The sequence below is a fragment of the Salmo salar genome, chromosome 29 (assembly GCF_965601325.2).
Source record: "Salmo salar chromosome 29, fSalSal1, whole genome shotgun sequence".
Classification (NCBI taxonomy): domain Eukaryota; kingdom Metazoa; phylum Chordata; class Actinopteri; order Salmoniformes; family Salmonidae; genus Salmo; species Salmo salar.
In genome coordinates, this window is record NC_138319.1 from 22212528 (window position 1) to 22236821 (window position 24294).

At 42.0% G+C, this 24294-nt stretch overlaps 1 protein-coding gene across 2 annotated transcripts in view; it reads left to right on the forward strand.

The window, feature by feature from the left end:
• The window catches only part of LOC106590335 (piezo-type mechanosensitive ion channel component 2), a 156157-nt gene that overhangs the window by 17180 nt on the left and 114683 nt on the right, over nucleotides 1–24294 (forward strand). For both annotated transcript variants that reach the window (XM_082970741.1, XM_082970742.1), the window contains exon 2: nucleotides 13572–13667. In XM_082970741.1, the coding sequence (XP_082826867.1) occupies nucleotides 13572–13667 (96 nt within the window). The remainder of the gene's footprint in view (nucleotides 1–13571; nucleotides 13668–24294) is intronic.

Genomic DNA, 24294 nt, shown 5'->3' on the forward strand with positions numbered 1-24294 from the left:
AGTGGCAGGGACTGGGAGACTCGTCAGGATCGAGGCAAAGATGAACAGAGCAAAATACAGAGAGATCCTTGATGAAAACCTGCTCCAGAGCACTCAGGACCTCAGACTGGAAAGTTCACCTTCCAACAGGACAATAACCCTAAGCACACAGCCAAGACAACGCAGGACTGGCTTCAGGACAACTCTCTTAATGTCCTTGAGTGGCCCAGCCAGAGCTGGGCCGCTCAGAGACTTGAACCTGATCGAACATCTCTGAAGAGACCTGAAGATAGCTGTGTAGCAATGCTCCCCATCCAACCTGACAGAGCTTGAGAGGATCTGTAGAGAAGATGGGGATAAACTCCCCGAATACAGGTGTGCCAAGCTTGTGTCATACCCAAGAAGACTCGAGGCTGTAATCGCTGCCAATGCTTCAACACTGAGGAAAAGGTCTGAATACTTATGTAAATGTATATTTTTAAATATATTTTTTTTGTTTTGTTGCAAAAACTGTTTTTGCTTTGTCATTATGGGGTATTGTGTGTAGATTGATGAGCAAAAAACAACAACATTTGTATCAATTTTAGAATAAGGCTGTAACCTATGAAAATGCGGAAAAGTTCAAGGGATCTGAAAACTTCCCGAATGCACTGTAGGCTTATAGGCCTAGGCGTCCACTGTATGATATTCATATTTAAAATATAAATATAAAGGAAGAGAAGCTTAGGTCTAGCCCTAGAGCAACTGAGAGAAAGATGGCAATATTCCGGCAGCATGTTCCCGACACCGACATGCATTTCTTTATATACTACTTGTCAGATAGGCTACTACTGCTATACAGAAGGAGGCTTATTGGTACATTTTCAATCAGAATATTTTTTATAAAGATAAGCATTATATTGTTAGATTAAAAGAGTAACACCTGGTCGGCCTAAAACCTTCTTCCCCACCTCGATTACAACTGTCAGTTGGATCGCTGGTGCGCACTGCCTTCATAGGCCTGCATAGCTAAGACTAATGATAGCCATACCACACCAAACCTTCACAGAAGTTTCTTAACTTTATAAGGGTAATATCAAAAGTAGTCCTACTGTAAATCAAGTCATTGTTTATAGGGGAAATACGAACAGGTTAATATACTGAGTCATTAAATTATGTTTTGCATCTCGCCCACTTTGGTTTTTCCTTTTCATGGTTTGAGTGCAAGTGGCCCTAGACCTACTGGTAATTATATTATATTGGGTTAAACACAACATTAACTTAATTTAGCCAAAGGAAATGGCTCAACAGAATAAAACAAAACACTTGTTGCATAGCCTATTTAAAGAACTGGTTTAAACCTTAAAAAATTACCAACAAAGGTGAGTAGAGCCTACCGTAGGCCTACCTAACAAATGACAGCAATAGGCGAAATAGCACAAAATTAAAAAGACAGTTCGAACTTAATTTAGCCAATGAAAATGTATCAGCAAAATGAAATAAAACACTTTTTGCATATATAAAGAACTGTTTTAAATTCTTAAATAGGCCTACAATAATAATAATAATGATGATAAAACAAATGATAATAAATACGAAAATAAATAAATAAAAGTTCAAACCTGAAGTTGCACAGTCCATATGGCCGCGCCAACTTTCTTCTCATCTTTGTCCACTAGATGTCCATTCTCCTTGTAGTCTTCTTTTCACTATATTCTTTCTCCTCTGTTGTTTTACACCAATGAAAAAGGCCTCTATCTTAGCAATCAACAGTAGCCTAGGCCAATGCTCCTTTACTTGCTCTCTTTCTCCTCAGCAGCAGGCGCACGTGATGTGAGCAGCCGGAACCAGTTTCAGCTGGACATAGGCTATATGTTTTATTGAGTTGCAATTGGCTGACACAGATAACAAGCTCGCACAGTTCTCATCGACTCACACACATAAAATTATCAGAGGATGGGTCCAATCAGGTCCAGTCGGTAAATCAATTGAAATTGCAAATACCCGAGACTCGTGGCAATGATATCAGACCCAACCCAGATCTGAGACAAAAGTCAGAATTTCATGTCTGTCAGACCCGTGAAGACCTTTAATGTATTGTATTCTACTATCCCATCCAAACTTGTGAAACATGCGTCAATGACAGGTTCAGATTTAGTACAGTCCGTCTGTGGATGTTAAAGTCAAGGCCACTGACCAAATTTCAACTACTTTTCAACGTCCATAGACATCCGGTGTCGGTCGGTGCTTTGTAGGTGAGGATGCTGATTAAAGTAAATGGAAAGAGAGGGGGCTCATGGGTAGGTGTCAGTAAGATCTAGGAGAGATGACATTAACTGGGAGGGGTTGTCCAGACCACCTGATGACAGAAAGAGAAAGAAATCAGCTGAACATAACAGTATGTCAGTGGAAGGGAGGACAGTAGCAGGTGACCCAGCTGTGGATTATGATTTCCCATTATAGCCAATTCAGCTGTAGTAATTCCGTTACAGATTTTTTTGGGTCATTCAGTTGGCAAACAATGGTATTCCTTTTACTTAAAAAAAATAAAAAATAATGAAAAATAAATACTAATGTGTTATCTAAACTGACTACCATAATGTACAATAGTAGTACCATCCAATTACCAGTTTGAATCACTTAATAATTCATAAATAAAATTGATATAAGTGAAATCACTGTAATTTATTGGTAGGTCTACCATTACTTGTTACTTGTGTGAACTTTCATTATCCTCCCTCCTCATGAGGTAGAGAAGGACATATTTATTAAACTTAGAGAAGGTAAATCATTTCCACAAAACTAAATATAAGTGTTGATATTAGTTGGCAGGGTTCTTTACGTCCACATGATTTTGTTTTGATGTATTTCTGATACCTTTAAGACTTTTTCTGGAAGATGTTTCCTAAGACCCCTTTTCCATCTGTTTATCCAGAAATCAGCCTAATTTGTAAGATGTTAAATGGTTGAAAAATATACAGTATCAATGCCTTCATTTCTCAAAAACATATACTCTTAGCTTAATTTGGTGTTGAGCCAGTAACCGAAAGGTTGCTGGATCGAGTCCCCGAGCTGACAAGGTAAACATCGGTCATTCTGCCCCTGAACAAGGCAGTTAATCCACTGTAAATAAGAATTTGTTCTTAACTGACTTGCCTAGTTAAATCAAGTTGAAATAAAATAAAATGTGACACCCAATTTGATATGCTCCTTTGAACTTCACATGTTGGTGCTCATGGGTCCTTTTAGATGGCAATGCCCTTGTTTAAATAGGACAAATTATTATTTGAATTTGTGCACAATCCCCCTCAATTCTAGTGACTCATCGGGCAAAGGGTAGGGAAGTTCCAGTGGCTCTATTCTCCAGTGTGCGAGTACGTGCCAAACTGACATTCACAAACAGAAACAACAACAACAAAAACGCCCACTACACAGCAAGATGGTCAACGTACGGTTTCCAAATTCTGTCAAATATGTCTGGCTAATGTCTGATTTCTAATATATAGAGTCTAATGGGATGTAGCTAGATAGTTCAGTTCTCCAGCTTGTTATTGTGGGTGGATATGAGGTTTTCCAATTGATGGCTATATATTTGTTTGCAGCCGTTAGACCTATATTACAAAACTTTCTCTGATATTGATCACCAATATTTACATTTTCCAGAAGACATAATCATGGAGACACAATGAAATGACAGCGCATTCATTATCTCAAAATGGTGTCAGTTTATCACAGGACCACAGCATATGTAATAGGGTTCCTTTGTGCTTTTTGCATCTTCAGCATAACATGCATTCTGCAGGAGTGTAGTAAGTCCTATGAATTATCGTAAATCGCAGTAGTTTATGTCTTAGGTTGTAGGAGCCGGAATGAACATTTTCACTTATCTGTGACCAATGGATCTCCTCAATTTCTTCCTTTAGACCAGTTTCTCATTTGTTCCTTTTAGGTTCTGAGCCATCAGGTAGAGTTTCAATCAACCCTTGATATCAACTTCTTTAGCGTAGCAGCTTCTTTCAGTATGTTTTCCATGCTAGATGCCTTAGGTTCATCCAGATTCGGTTGCAGCGATTGAGTAAGATTTCTGAGTTGTAAGAACTTAAAAAAATCGGCCTTTGATAATCCCAATCTCTCTTGTAATTGATTGAATGACAGGAGAGATCTATCAAATGTTTTTTAATCTTCCTTTGAGCATAAATATGTTTCCAGTGTTCAAGGTCATACCAAATGAAAGATGTGACAGTAAAGTCTTACAATAATGTCATTGAGAGAGACTTATTTGTCAGTAACATACACTATATATACAAAACATGTGGAAAACCCCTTCAAATTAGTGGATTCGACTATTTCAACGACACCCGTTGCTGACGGGTGTATAAAAGTGAGCACACAGCCATGCAATCTCCATAGACAAACATTGGCAGTAGGATGGCCTTACTGAAGAGCTCAGTGACCTTCAACGTGGCACCGTCATAGGATGGCAATTTTCCAACAAGTCAGTTCGTCAAATTTCTGCCCTGCTAGAGCTACCCCGGTTAACTGTAAATGCTGTTATTGTGAAGTGGAAATGTCTAGGAGCAACAATGTCTCAGCCGTGAAGTGGTAGGCCACACAAGCTCACAGAACGAGACCGCGGAGTGGTGAAGCGCATCTGTCCTCAGTTGCAACACTCAGTACCGAGTTCCAAACTGCCTCTGGAAGCAACGTCAGCACAAGAACTGTTTGTCGGGAGCTTCGTGAAATGGGTTTCCATGGTCGAGCACCATGCACGATGCCAAGCGTCGGCTAGTGTGGTGTAAAGCTTGCGACATTGAACTCTGTAGCAGTGGAAATGCGTTCTCTTTAGTGAAGAATCACGCTTCACCATCTGGCAGTCCGACGGACGGATCTGGGTTAACCCACACTGTTGTCTCTCTCATTCAACTTTATTATTGTCGACAACGCCATGTTTTTTACGATGCTGAAATGCAGAATTCGCAGCTCTTTACTGTCTCTGTCCTTTTGCTTTCTTGTTAAGGGCTAAACGCTACCTGCCCCAACTGTAAAGTTTGGTGGAGGAGGAATACTGGTCTAGGGCTGTTTTTCATGGTTCGGGCTAGGCCCCTCAGTTCCAATGAAGGGAAATCTTAATGATACAGCATACAATGACATTCCAGATGATTCTGTGCTAACAACTTTGTGGCAGCAGTTGTGGGAAGGCCCTTTCCTGTTTCAGCATGACAGTGCCCCTGTGCACAAAGCAAGGTACATACAGAAATGTGGAAGAACTTGACTGGCCTGCACAGAGCCCTGACCTCAACCCATCAAACACCTTTGGGATGAATTGGAACTCCAACTACAAGCCAGGCCTAATCGCCCAACATCAGTGCCCGACCTCACTAATGCTCTTGTGGCCCCACAGCAATGTTCCAACATCTAGTGGAAAGCCTTCCCAGAAGAGTGGAGGCTGTTATAGCAGCAAAGGGGGACCAAATCCATATTAATGCCCATGATTTTGGAATGAGATGTTCGACAAACAGGTGTCCACATACTTTTGGTCAGGTAGTGTATGTACAGTTTTTATATGTTTGATGACCACTAGATGAGTGATTGGTCGATACACATATTTTCTGCCTGAGGTGAAATGAAAAGAGGCGAATTGAGGTTGGATGGGGGATTATGCCCCTTGCTATTTGCTTTGCTCGCAGGTGTTACAGTGAGTGTTACAGGATCACATACAGAAGACAGCTTTGTCTGTGGGATAATACGATGACCACACCAACTTCATAGTCCTATAGGATGCTATACCTCATCATTTATTGGCCGTCCTGTGTGATTTCAAAGGAAAGTTTACTATGATCCTTCATGATTTGCAAACTTTTTAAGATTTGCAGAAGATTCTGTAAATAGATATAGTTTTTTTGAACCCTAACACAGATGTTGGAACAAGCATTGAATTACAAAAAATCTAAACTGCCAGTATGTTTGGTGCATAAGTCTGGCAACACTAGTCGTTTAGTTGGCCATAAGGTTGGGATAGGGAAGGGTGAAAATATTTATTGTTTGCAAATTCTTTGTGGAGCAGTAATTGATATTTTGATGTGCTTTTACCGGAAATATGCACTGGAATTATGGGTTGTATTATTAAACTGTCTTAATTAGCATGTTATGTTTGCTAAAATTCAATATCTGTGTCCTGTGGCTGCTAGCAAGTAAAATTGCTGAGTTCGTCTGATTTAGGTACAAACCACACACTGTTTTGTGACACAACTCATTTTTATGAATGTCTTCTTTTAACCCACACTGTTGTCTCTCTCATTCAACTTCATTATTGTCGACAACGCCATGTTTTTTATGATGCTGAAATGCAGAATTTGCAGCTCTTTACTGTCTCTGTCCTTTTGCTTTCATGTTAAGGGCTAAACGCTCGAAGGAAGACCCCACACTGAATCTGGTATTCTATAACATAGGATAGAATTATCGTTCCAAAGCAAAGCCAAACTCCTTTTCCATGACTGTCAGTTAAGGCCTTTCATTACTTGAAAATAATGTGTTCTCAACAGCCAACGGCTTGTGATAAATAAGCACACATAGAGTCTGATTGACATGTTTGGTCACAATAAGGCATGCCTGTAGTCACATTCCACCACATGCTATTTACTTTGGACCGATTAGGTCTCTGCCACGATATTCAAGCGGGCATCCAGCATTCTCTCACTGCCGAATAGAGATGTTTTGATTTGACCAAAGAAGGGCGGAAGGTAGCCTAGTGGTTAAGAGCTTTAGCCAATAACTGAAAGGTCGCTCATTCAAATCCCTGACCTAACTAGGAGAAAAATCTGTCGAAGTGCCCTTGAGCAAGGCACTTAACCCTAATTGCAAGTCGTTCTATTAAAATGAAAACGAAGTTTAGCCCCAAAGAACATTCAGTGCTGTTCATTTCTTGATAGTTTAAACTGCTTGATATAACTCAATCCCTGTCTTGTCTATAAATCCCCAAGGGGATGAAACTAGTAAGCCTGGTCTAGATTTCTGATCCTAAAAGCCACCAGCTTGGTGGAGCGATCTTTGCATAATAATGAATGGGGTGTGTACAGCATAGGTGATGAAGTGCAAACTCTACATGACATGGAGCTTGACGAGGAAGCAATGGGGCATGGAAGTGTGCTGCTCTGCATCCGCATAGACAGACATGGCCTCCCTCTCGCTCTCCCGAGTCCTGATGTTTTTATCATTACGGTCACTTAAACCCACAGCAGATATTCTGAGGGTAATCATTTGCAGTGTTTGGAAGACCGTGTTTGCAGCTCAGTAAGGAAAATAAATGGGTGCGGACATTTTGGGGTAGCGTGGGTTTTTGTGTGTTTGCAGTGGCTCTGGTCCCGTCTCCTACTCCAAACAGTCAGGCTGGTCCTGAAAACCCAGCTGTTTGAAGCTGCTGCCCCAGTCAAGCCATGTGCTGGCTGCCAATAGGAGGTCACCCGCTGGGGGGAAGTGTTAATGGATGCCTAATCCCAATAACATTGCCAGAGACTAGGCTCACCACCCACATAGATCAGGAACCAAAACACACACACACACACACACACACACACACACACACACACACACACACACACACACACACACACACACACACACACACACACACACACACACACACACACTATATACTACCAAACCGCCCTAATAACAATACATGAATCTATCAGAGTAACGAAAACCATCAGTATCCTGTTCATAAAGCATCCAGTGTTAAATCACTGTTGAAAACTCACTTCGAGATGTTCTGCTCTGTGCAAACACACAACCTTGCATCAATTGATATTAACGAATGAACTTTGTTATTGTAATTGCTTTAAACAAGTGCGCCTGCAGCCCACGCACAGGGCCAACCCTTTAAGTGGTGGTCATGGTTTTGTAATCAATTGGGGATCTAAACAGACATGCACGTATGCCTGCATTGCACGCACACACACACACCCCTCTCAAAGCAGGCTGGGACCTCAGGAGTGGGTGTCTTCTGACGCCGAGGATCTACAGTAAAGGGTTTTATGTGGTCGGGGGTGCAGGTCACAGAAGGACAGCTGGGTGAGGTGCCCGTTTCAATTTAGTGTTTCATTTCCAAACCCTTGGAAAAGCCAGGATTTGGCTGAGAACGAGACCGAACCGATAGATACTAAACCTCCACACTTCTATTGGCCAATTAGCTATGTCAAATTTGTCTCAGGAAAACACGGGAATGTGTTTCAAGGGGATATCAATGACATGACACCACCACACAAATAAACCATCTCCACTGACCATCTGCACGGACTATATACACATTCACAGACTACCCACACATCCATCTCCACTGACCATCTGCACTGACTATATACACATTCACAGACTACCCACACATCCATCTCCACTGACCATCTGCACTGACTATATACACATTCACAGACTACCCACACATCCATCTCCACTGACCATCTGCACTGACTATATACACATTCACAAACTACCCACACATCCATTTCCACTGACCATCTGCACTGACTATATACACATTCACAGACTACCCACACATCCATCTCCACTGACCATCTGCACGGACTATATACACATTCACAGACTCTACTTACACATCCATCCACTGATACTCCCGCACCCTCCCACATACACTCACTCACACACTGAAGCTTCTACACACCACACACACACACACACACACACACACACACACACACACACACACACACACACACACACAACCCCAAATGCACACACACAATCACTATATTTGCTGCTGTTACTATTTATTATATTTATATTGCTGCTCTATCACTTTAACCCTGATTACACAACTGCCACTAGTATCCCTTCCATTGGTTGGTACTGATGCTGGCCTTGTATATAGCTTGTATTTATTTTATTCTTGTGTGCATTTGTTTTACATGACTTAGAACTATTCTTTAGTAAGGGTTGGCAAAAGCTCGAGAAATGAATGGGGCCAGTCCTGACACCATTCCTGCCAATACCCCAGTGGCCGGGGAAACAGGAAGCATTGACCGTGGGTCAGACGGCCCATGAATGGCCCCTATTGACACGGATCAAACAGATAAGCCCCATTTTGTGTAATTTGGTGTGTTTTTTACGGCTGACTTGTACTTGGCTGTCTCACGTCAGAATTAGACATTCATCCATGTTTCTCAAATGTCAAATTTCAAAGTTGTTCTGAGCTTCAAATTTTTTTGAAGTGTTTAAGTTTAAGTTCAGGCGTTAACTCCAAATTGTTATGGTTAGGGTTAAGTTTAGGCATTAACTCAGAATTCTTAAGGTAAGGGTTAAGGTTTGGGATAGGCTTCAAACAAAAATATCAAAAACAACTTTCTATCGCTGGATTCAGATCTGCAAATCCGCCATCTCCGTCCACAGCACCCTAGCAAAACCAAAACCTACGTTACCTGAAGGGAACAGCGCTCACTGTTGCCCCTTGTGGCCGGTTTCCACGTCATCTCCCGAGGTCCCCCGACATGGATGGACGTCGAAATATTGACTTGTATCACGGGTGACTGGTCTGTGCCTTACAGTTCATTAGGAGGGAGGGAGGGAGGGAGGGAGGGAGGGAGGGAGGGAGGGAGGGAGGGAGGGAGGGAGGGAAAGGAAGGGGGGAGGGAAAGGAAGGGGGGAGGGAGGGAGGGAGGCACACAGCTGTGAATTAGGGCCATTGTTTGGATTTGACAGGAGGGATCATCTTCTCCGTTCCGATGTAAACAGTCCCCCACCTACTCTCCCTCCATTTCCATTTCCTATTCTTTTGAACAATAATGCAGACGTTTTCAGTCACATGTCTTCTGCCGATGAGGATCATGTCCCACTCGGCACACACTGGTCGAATCAACATTGTTTCCACGTCATTTCAATGAAAACGCGTTGAATCAACATGGAATAGACGTTGAATTGACGTCTGTGCCCAGTGGGTTTTGAAGAAGTGTCATAACACTTTTGATTGTCCCCATGCTGCATGGGAAAAGGATGCAGATGTGGGACTTGTTTCCTGTATTTAGTGTACCAGTATAAATGTACACTGAGTGTATAAAACATTAAGGACACCTGCTCTTTCCATGACATAGACTGACCAGGTGAATCCTGGTGAAAGATATGATCCTTTATTGATGTCACTTGTTAAATCCACTTCAATCAGTGTAGATGAAGGGGAGGAGACAGGTTAAAGAAGGATTTTTAAGCCTTGACACAATTGAGACATTGGGAGATTGTATATGTTTGCCAATCAGAGGGTGAATCGGCAAGACTAAAGATTTAAATGCCTTTGAATGGGGTATGGTAGTAGGTGCCAGGCACACCAGTTTGTGTCAAGACCTGCAAAACTGCTGGGTTTTTCATGCTTAACAGTTTCCCATGTGTGTCAAGAATGGTCCACCACCCAAAGGACATCCAGCCAACTTGACACAACTGCGGGAAGCATTGGAGTCAACATGGGCCAGCATCCCTGTGGAGCGATTTCAACACCTTGAAGAGTCCATGCCCGACAAATTGAGGCTGTTATGAGGGCAAAAAGGGGGGGGGTGCAACTCAATATTAGGAAGGTGTTTTTAAAGTTTTGTACACTCAGTGTATAGTATGTGTTACAGTATGATATTTAATCCATGACTCACTTCGGAATGCCACGTAGTATAAACTGGGATATCCCTCTACTCTCACTGAATTTCCCTCCATATATTCTGTAATGTGTATTTACCTCCATTGATTCTGTAATATGTATTTCCCTCTATATATCCTGCAATCAGTATATACAGTATTTGTGTCACACTTTATTTGTATAGTTCGATATAAACGATTGACAGATGGCCATACTATCTGTTGATAAGCAGCTGCTTGCTAAGATTACTGTTAAGGTTAGGTTTAGAATAAGGGTTTGGGTAAGGGTTAAGGGTTAGTGTCACGGTTGTCATAAGAACGGGACCAAGGCGCAGCGTGTGTAGAGTTCCACTTCTTTATTCCAAAGTGAAAACAAATAAATCAAATAAACAAACAACTACGTGGTGCACAGGCACAAACACAAAATAATATCTCACAAACACAGGTGGGAAAAATAGCTACTTAAATATGATCCCCAATTAGAGACAACGATTACCAACTATTAAACTAGACTACCCCCTAGTCACGCCCTGACCTACTACACCATTGAGAAACAAGGGCTCTCTATGGTCAGAGCGTGACAGTTAGGGTAAGGGTTAAGGGCTAGTGTTAGGGTAAGGATTAAGGGTTAGGGCTAGGGTTAGGGTAAGGGTTGAATTGCTGTGTAGAACTCAAAAATGATCTTTGATATAGTCCCTCTGTTGATATAGTCCCAAAATGTTGTGCATGTCAGTGAAGTGTATAGGATTAGGTATTTTCAAAAAGCGAAGTGTCACTTGCCACATCATCAGTTGGTGTGGAGCAGCAGCAGTTCAGAGGTCAGAGGTTCAGGTGCAAAAATGTGTGGAATGTAGGCCTATTTAACAGTGCAAGTGATGAGAAGACTGGATGCGGACCATATTCAGGTTAGCAAGAAATGTTTGTGGGCTACCAAGCAATCAGTCTGTTTGCATGGGGAGAAATGGAGGGAAATGTCCCAACGTGGCAATAATTATAATCCACACAATAATTACAATTACCTGTTGTTGCAGGATTATGTTCCTGCTGTGAGAAAATTGTCAAATTATGATCCTACACCTGTAACAGGCATATCATCACATACTGTTTTTTTGTCGTAGATGTTTAGGTCTATTGATATCATCTTATTATGTGTGAAGTGGTCATGAGTTATTGAATCATGTCTGAGGTCTGCGCCTCCCTGTGTGTCAGTCTTTTGTAGCATCTGAACTTTTCAACCTGCAGTGTAACCATTTTCAAATAGAAAAAAGAGCAAGCATACTGGTTTGGTATTTGGCCTTTTAATATCCCACTGCTTGTTTATGGTGGTATTAGTTATATGATGGTAATCTGAACAATACTGTAAATACTAGGCCTACATGACTCAATTCTGATGTAAATGCAGGCCGTCTTTAAAGGTCCGATCCTGAATTACAAAAGGCAGCCTTGCCACTTGATGGTAGGCTAAATATCACAGATTGCACCTTTAAAGCGACAATATGTAACTTTTTGGGGGGCTTGACAAAATCCACATTGAAATGTGAATTATAGAGCTGTCATTCTCATTGAAAGCAAGTCTAAGATGTGGTAGATCTGTTCTATATGCGCTATTTTTATTCGTCCCGTTCTTAAGTTTAGTTTTTATCTTTTACTTTTGGTTTTGTACACCAACTTCAAAAAGCTGAAAATACAACATTTTAGATGGTACAATGATTCTCTACACTATACTTGTTTGCTTTGTCACAAACTGAAATTTGGCAAACTATTACCATTTTAGCAACCAGGAAATGGTGGTTAAAACATTTTTTTACCCCTTTTTCTCACCAATTTTGTTATATCCAATTGGTAGTTACAGTCTTGTCCCATCGCTGCACCTCCACTACGGACTCAGGAGAGACAAAGTTCTTTGTTAATGACGAGAACAAGATGAAGCAGAACAGAGATGTGTAGAAATGAATATCATACTTTAAAACAGACAAATCTGACCACTTAAAAAAAGGGAAAAAACACCACTGTCACTGTGCTGTATCAGGGGAAATACAGAGAGAAAAGAACACAAATACAGTGTGTCTATTGTTGTGTGTATAGAAATATATATTTTTTTAAATCTATGGTTTACTTCTGGGTTGGTGAGTGAGCGATGGAGTCTTTATTTTACCTTTAAGCAGGCCAGGCCAACAACCTCTGTTGCATGCAATAACTCAAAATCAAATCAAATCAAATTGTATTTGTCACATGCGCCGAATACAACACCTTACAGTGAAATGCTTACTTACAATTCATAGAACTCCTTAGAAAACGACTGATTATTCATGGGAGTGGACCACTTTGTTCGAAAGCCTGAAGAAATGTTCTGCTAACGTATTTCATTTCGGCTGAATAATATCATGCGAGTGTGCTGACTCACCGGCCTGTTTAACACAAGTACCATAAGTGCCATTTTTCATAAACATTGCTCCGGCTGCAGATTGAGCTTCATGTATGTTTTCCTAGGTAATGGATGGACTGGTACTCAGGCTGACATGCTGAATGCTTGACTGAAATGGCATCAGCCACGGTTTATCTTAATGCAATCTGGATGTTTTTGGCATGGGCAGCGGTAGTAATGTCGTTCGGGCTCCAATTCGGCACTCCGACAGAGATCTGCCATGTTTGCTCCAGGGCAAAACGCCTGTTGTCAAACACTGTTGGAATGTCGAGTGCAGCGCGGTTGTCTATCCAAAAAAACGTTGAGGTTTATAGAGCTATCCCTTCCCTCTCCTCCATTCCCATTGACATCGTTCACACCACTCTCCAAAGCTGCCATCATAACTGTTAGTGAGCCACAGAACTTCTTCGCCCTTTAATTTGAAACGTCAGTGCTGCTACTCTGTTTTATTTTGGTTCCTTCTAATTAAGGGTGCTAACTTCTTAAGGGGGATTTATCCATGGTGTTATGTCACAGATGGTTTATGATCTGACTTGGTACTTGCTGCCTTATTGTGTTGCAGCGTGTCTGTTCCGGTACAATGCCCTGTCCTTCATCTACCTCATCTACCTCCTGCTCATCCCACTGTTCCCAGAACCCACCAAAACAACAATGCAAGGTAAGAAATTGACTAAATGACTAAGAAACTGTTCCAATAGGTCATTTGACAGCAGGGAAGGGCTACCCGGTAATCCCTAAAGCAAACAAGCCACTTTAAAGAGCGAAAGGTTAAATGCTTAAATTATCAGGGTTTATGGATGGCCTCGGCCTACACCTAGGATTTACAGCACTCGGTGACAGAATGATTTCTGACTGTTTGACCATCTTTGTGTCAGAGGAGGAGACTGGGATGGGAAATGATAGGGCAGTGGTTTGTCATTGTTACACAGAGCTATGACATGCGTGTACACACACACACACACACACACAAACACACACACACACACACACACACTGTTAGTCTTTCGAACACTTTCATTGGACATTGAAACAAAAACACATATGTCCTTAAAATACATTTTTTGGGGGTGAACCCGCAGTGCCGTGTTCCTTTATGGAAGGTTCCATCTTTACCGTCTCAGTTTGAACATGGACTTTTATTGTACACTGTAAGCCTGCAGTCCAATATAAGACAGCTCTTATCCATCGACCCCCAAAAACGTTAGTAAAAAAAAACAAGAAAGAAAGAAAAAAATGAACTGTTGTAGGAACAATGGCATATTGAATGAACATGTGATAGGCGGTGATAGCACCAGTCAGGAGAAGAGAGGGAGGAGGAAGGGAAGGAAGACAAGAAAAATAGAGTGAGATGAAACAATGCAGCCTCTGCCTGTCTGCTCAGACACTCTCCCCCTTGAGTGTAGGCAGGCCACAAGTTTAACACTGACCACGTTTACATGCATACCAATATCCCGTTGTTATTAGGGATACTCAAGTATTCTGTTTTTGAGTTGACGCATATAAACATCATATCCTGTTTACAATAACCTGAAAAAGCTTGTATCCCGGTTTTGAGAAACCCGGTTAAGATGCCTGGGATATGCTGATCTTAGACGGGATACTGTGGCATGTAAATATCCTGTTTAGTGTTGTTTTTCGCGGTCTGCGCAGGCTCAGTTTCGCATATCATGGGTGTTGTGTGATGATGTTTTCATCTGATTGTCAATTAAATGACTTCAAGAAGTAGGCTAACTGCGCAGGTTGATCCATCATAATAATTCCATACTAATTTATTTTGCTGTTACTCCATCCTGGACCGTATAGCCTACTGGCTACTTTCACCCCTAATTTAGACAGCTTTCTGCTGATAATTTCTGACATTTGGTAGGACATATTATAATTTCTGACATTTGGTAGGACATATTATAATTTCTGGCATTTGGTAGGCCATTTGTTTGTCAACTATAGTTAGATACATGCAGCTTCTCTTCTGTCATAACTTGTTGCCCCAGAAGACTAAATAAAGTAGTGCTCACGAGAATAATGTCTTACATTAATAGAATGAATGCATTAGTAATAGTTAACACTGGTAAAGTTGTCTGTTTCGTTTAGGGACCTGGGAGAAAACGCAAACTCCAAAACAGTGGAAAACGTCTGTGCAAAATGTCCAAATGTCATCAGTTTGACCAGTTTGAAGGAAATGAAAAGCTGAGAAAAATGATGAAACAGGTTTCTGATAAGACTTCAGTTTGTCTTTGGTGCATATTTTAGGTGGTTGAAATACTGTCTGCTTGCATAACAGTGTCAAAGATAACACATTACACTCACACTCACATTTTCTCAAGAGATGCTGAAAGAAAGAAATCATATTTCCACTCCTGTTCCTGAGACAATTAACATTTGTTGTATCATTTTACTGCATGAAATGCATCATTCTGCAGGAGTTAACATTATAGTAGCTTATATGAGAGTTTATAGGCCTACAGTCAGTGTCCATATTTCAGTTACTATTCCATTTAACCAATATGAACTTAAATGAGGAATATTCTGTTTATTCATGGATACAGGGATCCTCGTCATGAGCGGGATATCAAAGGTGCATGTAAACAGCTTGTTCCTGAATAAGACCTTAAGCAGGATATGAGCTACTATTCGGAATACTGTGCACATGTAAACGTCATCACTCACTCTCACTCTCTCATTAGCCTGCGAAAGCTCATCCTAAAATCCCATACACAAGCCCAATCCTCTGTCTACTATCAGTGCCTTTGATCGCTATCAGTGCTGAAGAAGGCATTGCATCACTACACCCTAAATCTAAGGTTGCTCCCAGGAGGCGTATAGTGAGGTATTGGCGGTGTTGTGCCAGCTTATATTCCCTCTGTGTAGCTCAGTTGGTAGAGCATGGCACTGGCAGCGCCAGGCTTGTGGATTAGATTCCCATGGGGGACCAGTACGGAGAAGACTAAATAAAGTACACAAAAAAAAGAAGTTGAAATGTATACACTCACTACTGTCAGTCGATCTGGATAAGAGTGTCTGCTTAATGACTAAAAATGTGAATTGTATAAACACCCTATCCTGTCCCCCCCCCCCCCCCCCCCCCCCCCTCCCATTGGCCAGACTTATTTCAGTGTTGAATAACCCAGCTGTTATCTGGCGAGAAATACTCTTTATTTTAGTCACTCCACCTGGTATTCTGTACAGTGGGGGAAAAAAGTATTTGATCCCCTGCTGATTTTGTATGTTTGCCCACTGATAAAGAAAGGATCAGTCTATAATTTTAATGGTAGGTTTATTTGAACAGTGAGAGACAGAATAACAACAAAAATATCCAGAAAAACGCATGTCAAAAATGTTATAAATTGATTTGCATTTTAATGAGGGAAATAAGTATTTGACCCCCTCTCAATCAGAAAGATTTCTGGCTCCCAGGTGTCTTTTATACAGGTAACGAGCTGAGATTAGGAGCACACTCTTAAAGGGAGTGCTCCTAATCGCAGCTTGTTACCTGTAAAAAAAGACACCTGTCCACAGAAGCAATAAATAAATCAGATTCCAAACTCTCCACCATGGCCAAGACCAAAGAGCTCTCCAAGGATGTCAGGGACAAGATTGTAGACCTACACAAGGCTGGAATGGGCTACAAGACCATCACCAAGCAGCTTGGTGAGAAGGTGACAACATTTGGTGCGATTATTCGCAAATGGAAGAAACGCAAAAGAACTGTCAATATCCCTCGGCCTGGGGCTCCATGCAAGATCTCGCCTCGTGGGGTTGCAATGATCATGAGAACGGTGAGGAATCAGCCCAGAACTACACGGGAGGATCTTGTCAATGATTTCAAGGCAGCTGAGACCATGGTCACCAAGAAAACAATTGGTAACACACTACGCCGTGAAGGACTGAAATCCTGCAGCGCCCGCAAGGTCCCCCTGCTCAAGAATACATATACATGCCCGTCTAAAGTTTGCCAATGAACATCTGCATGATTTAGAGGACAACTGGTGAAAGTGTTGTGGTCAGATGAGACCAAAATGGAGCTCTTTGACATCAACTCAACTCACCGTGTTTGGAGGAGGAGGAATGCTGCCTATGACCCCAAGAACACCATCTCCACCGTCAAACATGGAGGTGGAAACATTATGCTTTGAGGGTTTTTTTCTGCTAAGGGGACAGGACAACTTCACCGCATCATTTGACGGGGCCATGTACTGTCAAATCTTGGGTGAGAACCTCCTTCCCTCAGCCAGGGCATTGAAAATGGGTCGTGGATGGGTATTCCAGCATGACAATGACCCAAAACACACGGCCAAGGCAACAAAGGAGTGGCTCAAGAAGAAGCACATTAAGGTCCTGGAGTGGCCGAGCCAGTCTCCAGATCTTAATCCCATAGAAAATCTGTGGAGGGAGCTGAAGGTTCGAGTTGCCAAACGTCAGCCTCGAAACCTTAATGACTTGGAGAAGATCTGCAAAGAGGAGTGGGACAAAATCCCTCCTGAGACGTGTGCAAACCTGGTGGCCAACTACAAGAAACGTCTGACCTCTGTGATTGCCAACAAGGGTTTTGCCACCAAGTACTAAGTCATGTTTTGCAGAGGGGTCAAATACTTATTTCCCTCATTAAAATGCAAATCATTTTATAACATTTTTGACATGCGTTTTTCTGGATTTTTTTGTTGTTATTCAGTCTCTCACTGTTCAAATAAACCTACCATTAAAATTATAGACTGATCATTTCTTTGTAAGTGGGAAAATGTACAAAATCAGCAGGGGATCAAATACTTTTTTCCCCCACTGTAGGTCTGGACAGAACTCAACCGCGTGTGTGTTATATCTGTTGCTATACTGTAGTATTTGTGGTCACACGACTCACACTTTAAACCAACAACAACTGAAAGCTTCATAGGTCATCATCAATAAAATTCAGATGCCCTTGATGTAGCTTGCCTGGCACAGCACGACCAATGGAATAGTCCCACGGCATGCCAGACAGGCCAAGCAAAATCAAACGCAACAAAAGTCTGCTGGTATGAAGTCAATGAGTTGATCAGGTTGGTGTTTCAGGTCGGCTGAATACAGAGCCTTGATGCAGTATATGATTAGGATTCATCCCAGTTAAAGTGAATGAGCTGGAGGAGGTAATGTCATGCTTCTTGACTCTACGCCTTGCATGTTGAGGCATCACAATGTTAGAATGGGGAGGCAGCCTGTCAGGCGCTCTGCATAAGAGCATCTGCTAAATGACTCAAATGTTAACGCCAATGTGGAAGACTTGGCTGACCTCATATATTTGTCAGCCTGTTTGCTTTAACTTGACAAAAGCAGACTGGAAGCACAGTCATATTTGACCCCTTACTGTATGTAAGCTATATAGTACTTGCCATTAAACACACACAAAAAAAAGGAATGATAACAACTTAACTAAGCTAACAAAAAGTGTATTTGATTGAGTGCTGAACCCATAAGGTTGATGTACATGACACCTATATTTTAATGGACCAAATCCATACTTGATATTGTATGTGCTTGTAACCAAGGCTATCTAAATCCTACTTTAGTGCCAGTAGTAGTAATTTAAAGGATTTCCTTGTACACAAAAATACAAGATAGGCCTTTGCTTATATCTCCATCTTGGATTCTGCACTTATTCTCAGGGTAGAATGACAGTCGATGTGTCCGGTTTTGGGATGAGTTAGGCCTACACCTCACACCCAAGGTGACAGGCTCCATGTTTTTATTTATTTATTTTGATTTTACCTTTATTTAACCAGGTTGGCCAGTTGAGAACAAGTTCTCATTTACAACTGCGACCTGGCCAGGATAAAGCAAAGCAGTTCGACACATACAACAACACAGAGTTACACGTGGAATAAACAAACATACAGTCAATAATACAGTAGAAAAAGTCTATATACAGTGTGTGCAAATGAGGTAGGGTAAGGGATGTAAGGCAATAAATAGGCCATGGTGGTGAAGTAATTACAATATAGCAATTAAACACTGGAATGGTAGATGTGCAGAAGATGAATGTGCAAGTAGAGATACTGGGGTGCAAAGGAGCAAGATACATAAATAAATACAGTATGGGGATGTGGTAGTTGGATGTGCTATTTACAGATGGGCTATGTACAGGTACAGTGATCTGTGAGCTGCTCTGACAGCTGATGCTTAAAGCTAGTGAGGGAGATATGAGTCTCCAGCTTCAGTGATTTTTGCAGTTCGTTCCAGAACTGTGGCAGCAGAGAACTGGAAGGAATGGCGGCCAAAGGAAGAATTGGCTTTGGGGGTGACCAGTGAGAAATATCTGCTGGAGCGCGTGCTACGGGTGGGTGCTGCTATGGTGACCAGTGAGCTGAGATAAGGTGGGGCTTTACCTAGCAGAGACTTATAGTTGACCTGGAGCCAGTGGGTTTGGCGGCGAGTATGAAGCGAGGGCCAGCCAACGAGAGCGTACAGGTCGCAGTGGAGGTGGGTATATGGGGCTTTGGTGACAAAACGGATGTCACTGTGATAGACTGCTGTTGGACTCCTTCTTTCCTTGTCCATGACACACGTACTGTAAATACATAATTCCCTACATGTAAGAACACGCAACACGTGCTTGTCAGTCATGTCTCTCTTGTTTAAGGAGGTTCTCTTGAGTCTAAAGTAGTCCCCCCAAATAATTGGTGGCAGTGGGGGGGAAATCGCAGCCTCAAAATCTTGACTCAATAATATGACGCCGGTACGTCACAAAGACAGATCCTTACTCTATATTTACTCACCACAAAACATGGAGACCATTTTATGACACCTAGTGAAGTGAAGACATGGCGCTCATTCCACTTAATCTCCAAGGAAATTGAATGACCATTTGAATGACGGTACGGTTGTGTGGTTCCCTGGTTTTTACTGGATGAAGCAGCTGAGGCAGCCAATTGGACCGAGACAATAAACTGTGCTAGAAAAAGATAATCTGGCGGTGATGGACAATAGAGAGGGACCCCCGGAGGTGATAGAGGTCAGGGTTCAAAAGTACAGACTTCTCTTGTCCTTTAGCAGCTGGCTGCAGAGCAGTGGAGAGATTGAGAATCTTTTCCCCCTCAATTTTCTTCTCCTCCAGCTGTTTCCCTCCATCGCGGCTCCAGCTTTAGGCTTCAGTCCCATCACCACTCTCTGGAAAACATGGACATGCATCTCTATCAATTAGCTCTTTCCCTCAAGTCCTTTATCAACCCGAAATGTTCTCTGATTTTGCACAGCTTTTCTAATAAAGCTCAAGTGACCATCTGTACGTCATCCTCCGCGACACCTGTTGAGGCAAAGCTTAAGGGCCAAGCAGCTAACTAGTTAGGTAATGTTGAGTAAGTTTCAAGAGGGCTCGATCCAATCATACCCGCATTCCAGCATTCACGCAGTAGATCTTATTCCCACAGTTAAATCAAAACTGTGAGAAAAGCAGTAAACATCACTATAGCAGGTTCAATTGTCGAGCGGACAAATCCCATCTTGACATGCGTGCATGCACAAACAGTAGGTCCAACTTTTGTGCCAGTCATTCATTTATGTCAATTGGAGATTTGTACTAAAACACGCACATTGCTCAAGTTTTGATTCAGTCCTGTGTGAGCTGTTAACAAGTGGCTCCAGGGCATGTATATACCCCATCACCACACCACCAGGGCTTAGAGGTGCAGAAGGCGTGATTTACTACAGCCAATACAACTCCAGGTCTCCTCATGGTTTGCTCACTTTGACAGTTCATCAGATGCTGTTTGCTTTGCTTCGGCCTGGTCTCTTAGTTCAATTGGGCTGATTCATACCCGGTTCAGGCGGTGTAACAGGGTTGGCATTCGCGTCAACCTGAACCAGATGTCATCCGTTAATTATAAAGATGGTAAATTGCTCCTCGAAGATAGGTGTCATTTCATAGCCAGCCCTCGCTTTGTCTGACTGCGATGTGGCATGTTCTGTGCTAACACACTCTTGTGCGTTTTTCAGTCATCAAATAGGTGGTATAACTGTTTTGAGAATCCTGCAAAGTCAGTTGGTGTGTCATGGCCTGATGCATTTGATCAACTAAGCAAACCATTGATGTAGACAACCCAGACACCGCCAATTGACACAAAATCCTTTTGCCCCAATGACTCGGGTTCTACTACCACAAATTCTAGTTTCTCCCCTCATTTGGAGAAATCTCTGTAATACAATACAACACCACAATAGCAGCGATCTCCACTACCTCGAACCATCCAGCAGGAAGGTAATACAAACAGACGTAATCTGTCCTTGGAGAGGGGGACGCAGGAGACGAGGGCTTCCTGAGGAAACCGAGCTCAATGGAGAGGTCGTCAACAGGGGACCCCAGGTCCACCCCTCCCTAAACTCCTTCATCCAAACCCCTTCGTCTCTTTTCCTCAGGAAGCCGATGAGTCACCTGCACCGTCCACACAACGAGCTGCCTGCCTCCCTGCCTGCCATCCCACTTCCGCCCTCCATGTCTCTTTGAATCCTGCCTCAATGCAAGACGTCAACCCGTGGCCCTCTGGGGTCCTCTGTTAAGGCAAACCAACAGTGAGGCTTTTATTCATTGTGGTATTGGGTATTTTGTAACGTGGTTTGAATTTGAACTTATGTTGATTTTTCGTCAAATTTAAAACTCTGAAGCGATTGTTTGGAATAGAAATTGGGTCGGATGCTTGTTCAGCACTGAATTTAATAATAATAGTGCAAAATGTTTAGGGAGGTTGAAGAATGCAAGTGTCTGCATCATTGTCTGCTGGTCAGTCAACTAGCTCTTTCTGTTGAGGTTGCATTCCAAGACCAATACTGTATTCTGGTTTGGGCTTATTCTTTGGGAGCCCCTGAGGTGATGTCTCTGCCTCTCTCCACACACTCGCACACACAGGCGCAGATACACACACGCACACACACAGAGCTTCCACAATGTGCATTGGAGAGTCCCAGTGGTGTGTTCTGGGGCATATCATAGGCTCTGAGAAACATCATAAGGCCTAATTAGAGACTGGTTGACAGTTTGTTTCCTTGATGCATTAAACATCCGTAGCTATGTTGTTAGCTGTAGCATTTACTGTAGCAGATCCTGAGTCATTTCAACTCTTAGTGGGATTATCCCTCATTAAACATCTGTAGCTATGCTTTTAGCTGTAGCATTTACTGTAGCAGATCCTGAGTCATTTCAACTCTTAGTGGGATTATCACTCATTAAACATCTGTAGCTATGTTGTTAGCTGTAGCATTTACTGTAGCAGATCCTGAGTCATTTCAACTCTTAGTGGGATTATCACTCATTAAACATCTGTAGCTATGTTGTTAGCTGTAGCATTTACTGTAGCAGATCCTGAGTCATTTCAACTCTTAGTGGGATTATCACTCATTAAACATCTGTAGCTATGTTGTTAGCTGTAGCATTTACTGTAGCAGATCCTGAGTCATTTCAACTCTTAGTGGGATTATCACTCATTAAACATCTGTAGCTATGTTGTTAGCTGTAGCATTTACTGTAGCAGATCCTGAGTCATTTCAACTCTTAGTGGGATTATCACTCATTAAACATCTGTAGCTATGTTGTTAGCTGTAGCATTTACTGTAGCAGATCCTGAGTCATTTCAACTCTTAGTGGGATTATCACTCATTAAACATCTGTAGCTATGTTGTTAGCTGTAGCATTTACTGTAGCAGATCCTGAGTCATTTCAACTCTTAGCATACATTTGCTGCCAAACTAATCAAAAACAGCCAAATGTACTGTTTTGTTTTGCTATTTATTTTGTGTGTAATATATTGCGCCGAATACAACGAGTGTAGACCTTACCGTGAAATGCTTACTTAAAAGCCCTTAACAAACAGTGCAGTTCAAAAAGAGTTTAACAAAATATTTACCAAATAAACTAAAGTTAAAAAAAAAATTGTTTACAAAAAAAAAAAAAAAAACTTTGCTCTTTACAAGATCAGTTTTATTTCAGAGGGAATTTGAGAGGGAATCTAGTTACCATACACAGCACTTGTTCTCATGCACTTCTTTCCCCAGCAGTCTATATCAGTATAACAACTACACTATCACCTAAACACACAACTAACCCTAATATGCATTTTCTACACGCCACAGTCTAATATGTCTTGGGGCTTGCACTCAAGGAATTCTCTCCAGGCTGGTTTAGACCTGTATTCATTCCTAGGGCAGCTTTAAAAGGGGATGTGGCATGTGAAGGTAACTGTGGCACGATAGCACAATTTAGATTTTTTGCTAGGCCGTATTTAAAGGGTAAGTGCTTTCCACTAGATTACACCAGATCAAACAGACTACATTGAGCGGGTAGCTAGGTAACATTGTATTAACACATAGCTCAATTTAGCCTTGGCAAACTAAAGGGATAAACATGTGGTCAGTTTGCTGGGGTATATTGGACAGTATTCAGTAACAGTGTCCTGATTCAGCTAGTAGAATTACAATGTTTTAATGGCAGGAATATGTTTTCAACAACTAAATGTCAACAACTTACATTTTGTGTCATTTTGAGTCACATTACATTGAGTCATTTTTTGTCAACAAATTATCCTTAAAACATTGGGCCATATTTAATCAGAGCCAGGAGCTTGGTTTGGTTGAATAGGGCTCTTACATCAGTTATGCTTAGGCTTAGGCCATAGAGCTAGTCAAATTTCAGTTTTCTCTGTCATTTGAGCTCACCTAAACGAGTCGTCCACTAGTTGGCTTCCATGACAAAGCAAATCAATGCCAACTTTGTAAACTGAAGGAGAGCTGTTTCAATGGACTACAACATGTACCTACTTGGTTTCCCTTCATCCTTCTGTTGCGCTGACAGTATGGGTTCACAAATCAGATTTCTCTCCCTAATAAGAAAAGCAGTAAAGGATCATAGATTCACAAGCATAGGAATCAGAGTCCATTTGGAATAATGTGATTTACTCCCTATCAGTGATTTGTGATGGCCAATAAAGTGCTCTACTTTCAGGCAACAGGATTGGCAAGGAGCAGCGGAGTCAGGCAAAACAATTAGAAGTTATGACAGGCACGACGGAAACCAAGTTGCAACTCGAGCATCTTTGGCCCCAGGCAAGCCGGGACCCTACCTAGGGGCCCTTTAAACGAGCAAAGCAGCTCACTCCCACGGCTTGGCAGCCTGTGCCTCGCTGAGAAATGTGGGGCTCACGCCGAACACACACCAAGTTTAAAGTTTTATTAGTCGTATGGTATACACCGTCCAATGAAATGCTTACTTGCAGGTTCCTTCTCGACAATGCAACAACAATAAGAATAATGAAAGATAAGAATACGAACAT